At 41.2% G+C, this 12868-nt stretch overlaps 1 protein-coding gene across 4 annotated transcripts in view; it reads left to right on the top strand.

The window, feature by feature from the left end:
* plxna1b (plexin A1b) overlaps positions 1 to 12868 on the top strand; it is a 175638-nt gene that overhangs the window by 133899 nt on the left and 28871 nt on the right. For all 4 annotated transcript variants that reach the window (XM_005731319.1, XM_013910375.1, XM_005731318.1 and 1 more), the window contains exons 11-14: positions 558 to 654; positions 3226 to 3416; positions 9754 to 9905; positions 12709 to 12832. In XM_005731319.1, coding sequence (XP_005731376.1) covers positions 558 to 654; positions 3226 to 3416; positions 9754 to 9905; positions 12709 to 12832 — 564 coding nt within the window. The remainder of the gene's footprint in view (positions 1 to 557; positions 655 to 3225; positions 3417 to 9753; positions 9906 to 12708; positions 12833 to 12868) is intronic.

Here is a 12868-nt window from a genome sequence, read left to right as displayed (position 1 = left end):
CTCCGTTACCCGTTCAGTTAACACGCCGCCATCACATCACCGCTTTTGAAGCTTGTTGTCTCATTTAAAGCAATTCCGTAAAACTGATTATGCCAACGATGAGTCAATTACATTTCAACTCTTATTAGTTCAGGATGCAAAAATGAAATTAGATGAGAATATTATTGTCAGAGATATATTATGCATTTCATTCATCACTGGAATGGAATGAGTCATACAGTGATGGGGATTCCAATCTCTTAATCAACTCTGCGCTCTGCCAGGCAGCGGCGGATGTGCCATGTGTAAAAATCACAATATAGCCTGTCTCTCATCATTCATTTTTATGGCCCTTCAACTCTGTGAGCACCGCAGGGTATGACATTACTACCAACCACTAGCTTAACTGAGTTTGCTCTTGGTATTAGCTGTGTTTTTTTTTTCCCCTCGCTCTTATGAATTTATTGAAAGAATTTTATTGAAAGATGGAATGTTTTCTGATGATGATGCTGATGTAAGAGAAATGTTGAATGGATGAGTATGAATTGTAATCTTGTTCTCTTTGTTTTATATTTCAGTATAATTATGAGGGCAATGACATCAGCGACCTGCCTGTCGACCTGTCTGTAGTTTGGAATGGAAACTTTGTCATTGACAACCCCTTTAACATTAAAGGTGAGTAATATTAAAGGTTACTTATGGTAGGAACTGAATGTGGTTGAATGCGTTAGATTTGTCTTAGAAACCGGGAAGGAATTCAGTGTCCTGCAGTGACGTACAACATTTATTTATTTATTTTTACCTTAACAATTATATTTATGACTCCAATCAGTATGTATTATGTAATAATCACCCAATCATCTTTTCTGCTTCATAATGGCACATTACCCCCAAATACTACAGTCAAAAAGCAGCCATTGCTGGCCTATTGAGAGACTGAGTGGCTTCCTCCCACAGTCCAAAGACATGTATGTTAGGTTAATTGGTGGTTCTAAATTGGCCATAGCTGTGAATGCACTGGGCCCTGCAACAGACTCGTAGCCTGTCCACAGCTACCTCTTGCCCTATGACAGCTGGGATAGGCTCCACCCCCACCACAACCCAGATGGATGGATTAGTGGGTGGGTGTTTTTAGTTGGTTAGCTGTTTTAAATTACCATAGATACTGTTACATTTTGACACAATTTTACACAGTTACATATTTGAGAACCGATGACTGTGTGTGTATTTGTGTGTAGAAGAGGCAAAACAGTCACATTATTAAACTGTTTGTGCTAACAAAAGAGAAAAAGCACAGTTAAACACTGCACCCAAGGAATGTGCTCAAATCTTCTGTCAATGCCAGAGAGTTCACATATTCTAGTTTTGGTCATTTGTATTCACTAATGCATATATTGAATAATAATTATGTCCGTCAAGGCTCAGGTTCCACCCCACGAGACTCTTTTGTCATGGCTAATGGGTAGCAACTAGTGTCAAAGGGATCAATGTAATTGATATTTTCTCTCTCTAAATGTTTTAAATTTCAGTATATTGAGCCACGTTTGGGATGTACAGTGTGTGCATGTTGTAGAGCAATGAGGCTAATTTCTGCTTTGTTTGCAAATTGTCCAATTTGAACAAAGCAGAAATTGGCAAGCGTCATGAGTCGAGGTGCAAAAGACCGCTACACTGTTAGTGTCTTAGGTTTACACCAACTAATATTCAAAAACACATAACCCTTTGCATTTTAAACAGATTTTTACCATGTTTTGTATGCATATTGTTGCATTTTCCTGTTTGTTAATATCTTTAGTGTTGTAGGCATCCGTGTGTATCTTGACTTGTGTTATTTTAATGTGATAGTGCATAGAAGACGTATATATTTCTTTAAACTGTATTAGAGTGCATTATATTTGATTTAATGTGAAACCACACCTCATCCAGGAACCTTGGGGGGTAATAATTAAACTCATATACATTCTCAGTGCACCACTGTGGGAGAAGACAATGAGATCATGTCTGTTGGATATAATTACTGGTAAAAGTCTTTATAATGCTGTCTTCGTAATTATTGTGGGTTGTAAAGCACAGTGGGGGATGTAACATTATTCCCCTGCTGTGAGGTAAAGTAACATCATCGCCAGTTCGATATAGTCTGTGGATGACATGCACATTGAGTTTTGTACAACAGAGGGAGTAGCATAGTCTGCTCCTGGTTGTTACTCATTAATGTTTAAGGACACAACAAGTAATGGGTATTTTGGATGTAGTATTTAATGCCAGAATTTGCCGTTATATCTTACATGTTTGTGAGTTAGTGATTATTGCCATTTGTCAGTAAGGAAACACCACATCACTCTGTGCTGTTTATTGATCGCTCTTTGTAGTCTAATTGAGCCAAGCAAGCTGTTGTAGTCTTAAATGTCAGATATCTCTCAGTATGAGTGGTGTAACTGGTCTACATGTGTTTGTACTATGTAAACGAAGGCGTGTCTGTAGTATTGTAGTCTTTACTTCATCACTTTGTGCATTGTGTGTTAACTCAAATGTAACACATCAGGCAGTGACCTACAGCCTAAATATGACTCTCGTCTTCTTCTCCCTTCACTGCCAGCCACCTCTGTATTTCTCAGTGATGATAATCATCTAGTAGAGTGCAAGTGATGCTCACTCATCTTAAATACTGATAGGTTAATGTAATTAAAGGCGAGTCGTTTAGCAGCCAGTAATTGGCATAGGGTTTCTTTAAAGCTGCTCCATGACCAATGGGATTTGGGGAAGGAATAGCAGAGAAAGAGAGAGGAAAGATTTACTCTTCTGTTCCTCGTGCCTTTGGGAAATCGGGCCTTAACTCAACTTTGGCTCAGTGACACTGAAGAAGTTTTGAAATTTTATGATAAAGCTGAGGAAGTGAAAATAAAGCAATTTAATTTCATTCAAAAGAAAACTGTCAGGTTTCTTATCTGCTTATTTCAGTCTGAAAATAAGATAGTCTTTGACTGGGGGGAGTTACAATCCAGCTGATAAGCAGCAACATAAGAGACTGTTGCAAGGATTTATAAAAACAAGGAGAAACTCCACAGAGAGGTCCCAGCTGGGAAGTAGGTCTAAACCTTCTTTGATGTCTTTGAGGCCACAGTGCTAACCGCTAGCACACCCTGTCATTTCTAACATATTATATTGACTGGATGTTTTATTCACTTGGTAGCCTCAGTTCAACAGTAATAATTTCATGATGCTTCATTTCTCCCTCCTTCTCTTCAGCTCACCTGTATAAGTGCTACGCACTGAGGGATAGCTGTGGGATGTGTTTGAAGGCAAACCCCAGGTTTGAGTGCGGCTGGTGCGTTGGGGAAAAGAAGTGCTCCCTGAGACAGGAGTGTACTCCCCCAGAGAGCACTTGGATGCATGCCACAACAGGAAACAGCCGCTGTGCTCACCCCAAGATCACCAAGGTAAGACTTGATAATAATGACACATGCTTACACATATTGTATTGCAGTTAAGCATGATTCCAAGATAACAGATGGTACACGTCTTGTTGTGCAAATGTACCCACACATGCACACAGACCCCTATATCCAGACATATAACTACATGCAGAGTGGACTGTGCACAACAGAAATATTCTCTTTGACACAACAAAATTGAAGAGAAAAATAAAGCAGAAATAGTTTATTTTTTTGTAATTTCTCAGCTCATTATATCACAACATTTCAAAAACCCTTTTGAATGAAAGCTGTTTGAGCAAAGAATGTGAATCATAAAGTGTCCACATTCATCATTAGCCCACTTTAAAAACAACATTGCATGGAACAGCTAAATTCAAGGTAAAAAGAATAGGCTTCTCTAAGCACTGCTAAAGCACACACTCACGCTGCTGATTGGTTGTTCATGACCTAGCAACTCACTGCAAACAACTCAGGGGTCTAAGAAGAGAGGCTTCACATTACAGTATGTTACTTGTAAGCAGGCTATGATTGCCTCTTATGTGTTTTTTCTACAAGAATCCAAGCCAGATCATTAGTAAAAACTAATTTTTCAAAAGAGGAGCTTTGAAAAGTCTTCCTGCTCTGTGTCATTGTTTGGCCCCGGAGAGTGAAGGGGACATCCTAGGAGGGCAGACAGCAGAGAGGATAGACAACTTAGAAGCCAACACTAAGACTGCAACAGCAACACAGATGGGCTGGCAAGGAGGAGGCAGTTCACACACTCCAAGACTGAACACACTGACGAGATCAGAGACGACGGCTTCACACAGAAGCGCACACAGACACACACATGCACCTAAATGAAGAGTTAGGGAGGGTGGTTGTCTGGAGAGAGACAAAGAAGCCGAGGATGTGGTAGTGCGTTAATTGTGTCCCGCCACGGGTGCTGAATATGTGCGTGCACATGTGCATGTGTTCATCTGACAGGCTGGCAGAGCCGAGGCGTCTAAACACCATAGCGTAACCATCTGTTGCCACTAGTAACCGTGGCGGTGGTCCTCGTCTGAGTGCGACCTGGGTCACAGTTCCTACAGCTCACCACTGGGACTAGTGCACACACAGTGCGGTTTGAAAGCAATGCACTGCTGTGTGAGACGCGTCCTGACATTCAGCCCTCTCATCAGTCTGTCTTCTTCCATTTTTACTGTGTCTCCAACAGTGATTCAAACTTTCAGCCAAGCATTTCTTCCTTTAAATGTATCTCAAATAAGCTGAAGAATCATCTAAATTCTTCAACTTAAATGAGTGTGAAATATATGTTTAATATCCATGCTCATTTCATTGATGTTGACTTGTGTGACTGAAGCCCTCAGTCCATTTCCTGTGTGACACGGGCTCGTCTCTTTGAATGTGTAATGAAGATACTGGTTAATTGGAGCTCTGGCACATAGATAAAACCATTTGCTAATGCTCCCTCTCTCTTCGTGCTCGTTTCAGTTATCTCTTTGAAACAAGCATACAGAGGCAACTGGGTTGTGTGTGCGTGCTTGCGGGAGAGAAACGGGAGGTGGTAGGGGGGTTGTGCTCACAAGCATGTGCTGTTGCATGCATATGTAGGGGTAAATCCTGCCCTTGGGCAAGATGTTGGTGGCAGTCAAAAAGCTGGCAAAGAGCTTCAAAAAGCAGCAGGAGAAGAGACGCACTGCAAGTTTGAGAATGCAGAAGAAGAGACAAAGAAGTGGAGAAGAAAGAGACACTGGGGGAAGCGTTATCACCAAGCTGCGCCGCTGGCCTCACCTCTCTTCTCCACCTTTGACATTTACAGTTTGACATTTAACGCCAAAAGAACATCTGCAGATGACAAAGAAAATCTCTCCTTTTTCATCCGCCATTTTATCTCCCCCCTCCTCCTCCCCCCCAAAAAGCGCATCACATTGGCCACACAAATTGAATATTATTCCACTTCTTACCAACCATTTGGTCAAATCCCCTTTTCCCTGTTTCATCTTTTTTTTTTTTTTTTTGCCTGATTCAGCCTGCTTTGTTCATTTATGCAGCATGCTAACTGCTGTGTGGCCAATAGCTGGTGGATTAACCACTAATTTCATTTGGACCAAGGAATGTGTGTTCAGCTGGGGAGGAAACACCACTGGAGACACACATGTGTGCACAACGTACACACAGTAAGAGCTGTCAGAGCAGCAAGTGTTTAACTTATTTAGTGTTATTTCTGAGTGGGCTATTGTCCATTTGATATTTTTCAGTAGTGTGCGGTGTGGCCACTGTGCCACTAACAGCTTTGGCACCTAGTACTTCTCTCCAAATTCAGCAATTAATGTTTTAGGTACTAAATGATGATTTTAGACATTGTAAGAATTTGGCTGTTAAGCTGATGAAGTGCTATTTTTATTGTGCTGCGTTTTTGTGCACTGACATTGTGCACAAAGATTAATTAGTACTTCCTTCCAAGCAAGCAAGAAAATACTCCCTGCGTGTGTGTCTTTGAGCCTGCGCTAACACTCACACAAGCCAGCAAGACTCACAATGGTGCCCACACATTCTCAGAAGCCTCCAAATGAAAATAAAGTAAGCTACAATTTAGGTAGTCTGTATTATATTCTCAAAATGGCATTCAAAGCCACATGGATAGGGACACACACACATACTCTCTATGCCACTGTGTCCCAGTGTAGCACAGCAGTGTCCTGGTACTGGCCCTGGATGCTGCCTGGCCCTCCATTATCCATCATCTCCTGCCTGCCATCTCCTAGGGGACAGGAAGAGCATCACAGCTAGCCCTTAGAAACCAATTAAAACAACGCAGGCCATTCCAGTCTGTGTGTGTGGGAGGGTTGCATTTTTAGGGTTTTAGCACGTGGTAAGCTCCATGTGTTTATGTGTGAGTGTTTCTTGATGTTGTATATGTATTAAAGTGCATAAATGGATCTGATGGCCTATCATTTCTCCCTCATGTACTGCTTTAGTGGTTTTTGCCTTTGCCAGTTTTCTTTATGTCCCATCTCTTTTTTTGTAGCTAGTCACATTTGTTTTTCTCATCCTTTATGGTTTTTTGGCAACACTTTTTTTTAAATTTCCATCCCTTCCACCGACTATTTCCTCTATCTATTAACTATTCAGTATTTTTCATTTTCCTTTCCCTTATTTTGAATCTCATCCTTTGGTCTCATTGTTCCCTTACCTTCTATCTTCCTTACCCTCTTGCTTGCAACCTCCTTATTATCCATATAGAGATAGATATTGTTCTGTTTACGGGTGTTGATTGACCATGCTTCTGTGATTTGCTGATTGTATTTTGGAGCTAAAAAGTAAGCCCCCACTGTTACAAAAATAGGAGTATTTACCCACTGTTGGGTAAATACTTACCGTGCTCATTCATAAAGGGGAGGATTGTAACTGGATGTCAGCCACGATGATGTCCTAATTAAGCTCGTGTACTTGTTTAATGATCAGAGTTCAGCCAGAGGGATATAATTGGCCCCGATGTGATTCTGACTTCTGACACAGATTTGTTCCTGTTCTATAAGGCTACACATCTTCAGAGCTAATATTGTTTGACTCAGTCACATGGAAACATTTAACGTTTAAAGACTTATTTGATCCCTCTCTTCTTTCACGTCATTGCCTCTATCAGATTGTGAGTTTTTGTTTTTGAAAGCCTTTCATATCAGAGATAAACTCTGGAAGCCTTACACCATGTTCATATCATCTCCCCCCGTGTCCCTTGCCCGTTTCCCCCTTCCCCCTCCTCCTCTAATTTGCAGATGCTATCTGTGCACTGCTTCTTAGCCATCCACAATAGGCCTGACATAAAGCCTCAAATACATCGGGACAAGTCAGCCACAAAGAGAAAAAAGCGAGTCTGAATGAGTGTAGAGCGTTATGATGGTGAGAGGAGAATAGAGCGAGTGTTTAGGCTGGTGGCTTTTATCAAAAAGGGCGCTTTGTTTGTGTTGTTTGGTTGTGGATGGAACAGCGTGCATGTGTGTATGCGTCTCACTCTGTGTCTTTGTGTGTCTATGTGCTTGATAAGCCAGTGCTTATAGAGAAAGAGAGGTTGATTACCATATCTAAAGATTGTGACTGAGCACTGCTGCATGCCAGTCATTCTTTTGTCTCCAGCTAAAATCTATACATTTGGGCACACTGTCAAAGACGGAGACAGAGACTGAAATAAAAGACACAAGTTCAAGATGGAGTGCCAGCTGATAAATGGCCATTAATTAATATGTGCAGCATTTCATTTCTGGCTTGCATGACACTGGGCTTTGTTCCCATTGTGTGTTTGTATTAGTGGTTTTCTAAACACCTGTGGCTTTTACTAACCTGCCACCTTTTCCATAGTGTTAGACTGGGTATCATTGTAGCGCCAGGTGGGGAAATATTTGAGTGGGTTGAGAGGTTAATCTAATTAATCTGTAAGACTGTAGATAAGCTTTAAAGAAGCTGAATATTGCAGAACATATTTTCATTGTTGGCATGGTGTCAGTAAGATTGATACTGTCATTATGTCTGAGTGGTAAAAATGAAGCTACGACTGCTGCTTAGCTTGGTACAAAGACTGAATACAAGATGTGGCAGTTGCAATGGCTCTACCTATTGCCATGTTATAATATTTCTGTTTTACACAAACAAGCCATAATATGTTAATTAGTGACTTTTGGTGCTGATAGCTGGATTTTGTAATGATTTAGATATCTGAGCTGGCTTTTTTCCCCACCACCTTTGTTCTTTATGCTGTGCTAAGCTAACTGGCTGCTGATAGTATTTCCTAAACTATTAAATTATTTCTTTTACCAACCTGAATATTTGAATACATTATCCCTGCTGTCACCTTTTCCAGCACTTGGTGTATTCCCATCCTTTTTTAAAAAATAGATTTGTGAAGTATGCGATACACACAATGTTTCTGCTCTTAAGAGCTGTATTTATTTGACAGTTCTGCACAGGTAGCAGTTTGTTCCGATCCAGCTCTCTCTCCCGCTCGACTCTGCCGTCACATATAGACAAACAGAAAGAAGACACTGTCATCACACAATCGCCACCACCTGTGGCTCACCTGCCTCCCGGTACTGCCCCCTTGAGCTCACTGCACCACTCCTCCCCTGCAGCTGCGCCAGGGACCACACCTCCGCCACAAGATTAAATGTGTAAATTTATTAAAGCACTAGTCGCACCACTTTTAAAGATGGCAAAGGTTTTGACCACAATCACTTAATTTCACTAGAATCACTGTCATTAAAGGATTTCTTCATAGAGAAAAAGTAAATTTGCACAGCGTAAGGTTCAGCTTTAGCGAAGCTTGACAAATGAATCAAACTGTTAATGAATCTTCGTGACAGTGCTGACCTTTGAAGGAACAAAGAGTGATATGGAGGTCAAATTGAGTGAGTTGACATAGCGGCACACGGTTTTCAGTAATTTGTTGGATGGCACAAATATTAACCGTTTTAAGTCAGTGTTTCACCAGGCTTCCAGCGCCACTAAAGACTTACAAGTGGAGTGGCCCATATTCTAGTTGTTGGTGACCGTTGAACCGTCCAATCAAATAAAACATACGGGAGACTGGTCACTGTTTTACCCCTTTGTTTCAATGTTGACATGTTTGTCTGTGTCTTTGTAGAGCTTTGTGTGCCACACAGCAACTTTTTTCTACACCAAGCAAAAGATTTCTGTGTTTAAAAAAAAAAAAAAAAAAAAAAAAGCAGGATTCATAATCAATCTTTTTTTTTTTTATACATTTTTTTGTGTGTGGCAACTTACACCCCCACTCCATGACATCCAACCACTAATGTCTCCCCCAATAACCCCCCCTCCCTGTTGCAACAAATGACCCCACTGCCCCGCTGTGTTCTAATCCAATTAGCTTTAGCCCTAATTATACTAGTAAAGACTGATTACCATTGTCTGCATTGGGGCTGAATGAATAGAGCCATGATTAGCGACTAGGCTAGCCTCGGGTAGCCATTAGCACCTCCGTACACCTGTCACAGACCTCTAGGGAAAAAAAAAGCAGAAACCAGGGGTCACTATGTGTTCTAATTGTATTCAGCCTATAAATCTTCACAACATTAAAAGAGGGACGTAAGTGAGGGTTTGATGGGTAGGTCCAGGTTAAGTGTGCGAGTTGGCAAGTTGTGAATGTTTGACTGAATTGAGGTGGAGTTAATGGATTCACGGTCATTTTTCATCGTGCTTAATGAGGTAGCAAGAATGTAATTCATGCAGAATGAAACATGACCATAATGACCTAAGTAAACTGCCATTGATGCTTAAACACAATATATGCCACATGTGTTGTTCTGCTTCACTTATGTCCTCCTTTCTTTGGTCTACCACCCAGTTGTATCCTGAGACTGGGCCCAGACAGGGAGGAACCATGCTGACCATCACTGGTGAGAACCTGGGTCTACAGTTCAAAGACATCCAGAATGGAGTCCGTATCGGCAAAGTGGCGTGCAACCCTCAGGAGGACGAATACATTAGCGCTGAGCAGTACGTTGGCATTGTCTCTTTCTTCACCCTGTTACACCCACTGATTTTAAACCTCACTCTTTCTAAAACTCATTGCTTTCTTTTTTGTCTTGTCCCCTATTGTTGTGACACTGAGTGCTAAGCACAAGGCTGTGACTCTCTCAGACCTTTGTTTCATAAAACCTTCGTTTCATAAAACCTTCAAAGGTTAAATGCTGTTTTCCACTAACAGACAAAACCAATTCCTCACAAATAGCCTCAAGCTGTGCATGGTGCTGCTACTTTCTGTACATGTTCAGTCCGAGTAACTCTGACAGCAACTTGAATAAAACCTGTTCAACTCAACTAATGCTCAGGTCAGGTCAAGCAGCATTGAAATACCTCATATAACTCGCCTCATTAGGATTAATTTGACCCATTTTTAGATATAAGTGGATTTAATATTATCAAAAGTGTGCAATATACATCTACTGAAAGCTATTCTTCATGAAAGGTTGTCATGTGAACACTCTAAGTTATGTTTACTGTTTTCTGGGAAATGGTGAAGTACAGCAGATTGCACAGATGTAATTTAACTCCCATTTAATAGCTGCAGTTGTATATCCTGAGTAGAACTCAGAGTAATGTATAACAGTCATGTTCAGTTTATGACTGAGCTCTTTGTTTTAACTGTTAACAGGGTGCCTCTTTGAAAAAATGTTCTTTATTTCACGTGTAAACGATATCATGTGAATCATTAATTAAATTACATTCAGAATAAGAAGAAATCTGGGGCACTGGCACACTGGCAGTGCCCCATTATAGCTCCTCCAAATACTGGGGCAATGAAATTACAAGATGAGTCCCACTTTCTCTTTTATGTTGTATTCATCTAAGCAGACAAGATACATTTTCTGATGAGGAAAGAATTGGTGAAGCTCGTCACAGTTGGAGGCGTCCTCAATATTCTATTTCCAACCATGTTGCTGTCATTGTACAAAAATGCCCCATTTGCTGAGTTTTGCAGCACAGTCCCAGCAGACTTGGTTTTCTTTCTGCCACCCTCGCTAAGAAGAAACCAGAAGAAATGTGACTTTGATGGTTTGACAGTCAGGAAAACAGAATGCTGTTCCACACTCACTAGTGGGTTTAGAGTAGCGTAGTGACATGTCAGTCTTGATTTATAATTTATAAACTCGTGTGTTGTTTTGTTCAGACAGAGCGGAGCAGTTTTACATTCACTTCTATCACGAGGCCGTGCTGTAGCCTAACTTTTTTTCCCCCCAAACATGTTCATTTTCTCCAAGTGATCACATCCAAACGTCAAGATGGTGACGTTTAACCCGGCCAGCTCAATAATGCTGCTTTTGGCCTGTTGCCATAGCACCCGCAGGAAGAGGAGGGCGCGGTTAGCAGTTAGGCTGTCATGCTAATTAAAAGTGATGTTAGCCATACGGTGCCATTAGTGTCCCGTTTGCACTCGTCATTCCTGTGACCCCATCAGAGCCATAGCACAGAAAACAAGACGGGGTCACAGCATAGACGGCACAGGTCAAAGGTCAGCTGCGAAAGACAAGAGGATGTGCAATGACTGTTGGGCAAAACGTAGACACCTTGTTCTCACTCTGGCTTTCTGCTTCTGCCACCTCTTCTACATCAGTTTCTATGATTGGAAAGAATTGGATTGCAAGGAAGTGTGGCCTTTTCCCACCTAAGTCATCAAATATTCACTACATGGTTTAACTTCACTTTGAGAAAAGTAAATCATTGCCAGCAGTGAAGAAAAACAGAACCTAAGCTCCCTCTTTTTATTGCCTTATTAGTAGTTACTATGTGACAATTTGACATATGTTTAATTTTTTAACATTCTACATTCCACCAAAGTTATTTGATTGAGTGAGGCATAATTTATGTTGTTGTCATCTTAGCTAATGTACTTTCTAACCACGTAATACCAGCTCAGTGTAGCCACCTGTCATCTGGGCAAATGATGCAAGCGGAGCTGCATTCCTGACTGAGATTTGTCCAGCATTTTAATCATGGCCTCTGTCATAGCAGGAGGACAGCGAATAAATGAAAGGGAAAGTAAAAACAATGGAAACGCACAGCATCGCAATGTGAAATTCATTGTTGCGGCCGCGATGCAGTTGCCATGGCCACCTGCAGGGTGGATGGAAGCAGGAGACTTAATAACTCATCGCAGGGAGGGGAAGCTGAGGTGATGTGTAGGATATGAGCTTGTTCAATTAATCAAGCTCTTTCCCTTTATCCCTCTCTCCTTCTTACTTCTTTCTTTCTCCTTTCTTCTCTGACTCCCTCCTTCCTTTGCGCTCTCGTGCTTTCTCTCTGTCTCATTCGTGCGCTCTAGCTAATTAACATTCAACTATGTCTCCAGTGGGTGAAACATGAAATGAGTGTGTGTGTGTGTGTGTGTGTTCTCCCTGTGGGCTACACCACCATTCCTCTCCATGTTCAATCATTTCTCCTGTGGATTTTCATTTGGCTAGCCAGCGCCCAAGGCCAAGTGCGCAGCTTATGGTTCTACAATGCACGCTAATGCATGAACACACACAGAAAAGCCTTTAGTTTCGTAGCAGTTCACATTATCTCTAATAGAACATTTAGTCTGTTTTTGTTATTTTTTATGAATAAGATGGAAACTAATGAAACACTTCACTCATAAATATCTGAATGCTTTTCTGATTAGACAGAGCAGAAAAGAAGTATTCCTCATTTTTTTCTGTCCCTTTTTTTTGACCAAGTTGTCACACTATTAAGCAAACACTAAAACTGAAAACATTCACTCGTTTACATAGTGATAAACTTTTTTTCCTCTTGTTTTCAGGATTGTGTGTCGGCTAAATGATGCAACAGGTTACAGAGTGCAGGAGGCTCAGGTGGAAGTGTGTGTCAGAGACTGTAGTCACCCCGACTACAAAACCGTCTCAAGCAAGGCCTTCACTTTTGTGGTAAATGTTGTTGATGTATATTACAACTGTGTTTTT

This window comes from Pundamilia nyererei, unplaced genomic scaffold (genome assembly GCF_000239375.1).
Source record: "Pundamilia nyererei isolate P.nyererei 1_Seehausen unplaced genomic scaffold, PunNye1.0 scaffold00042, whole genome shotgun sequence".
Taxonomy (NCBI): domain Eukaryota; kingdom Metazoa; phylum Chordata; class Actinopteri; order Cichliformes; family Cichlidae; genus Pundamilia; species Pundamilia nyererei.
Note: the sequence above shows the minus strand (reverse complement) of the source record. Positions and strands in the feature narration are given on the sequence as shown.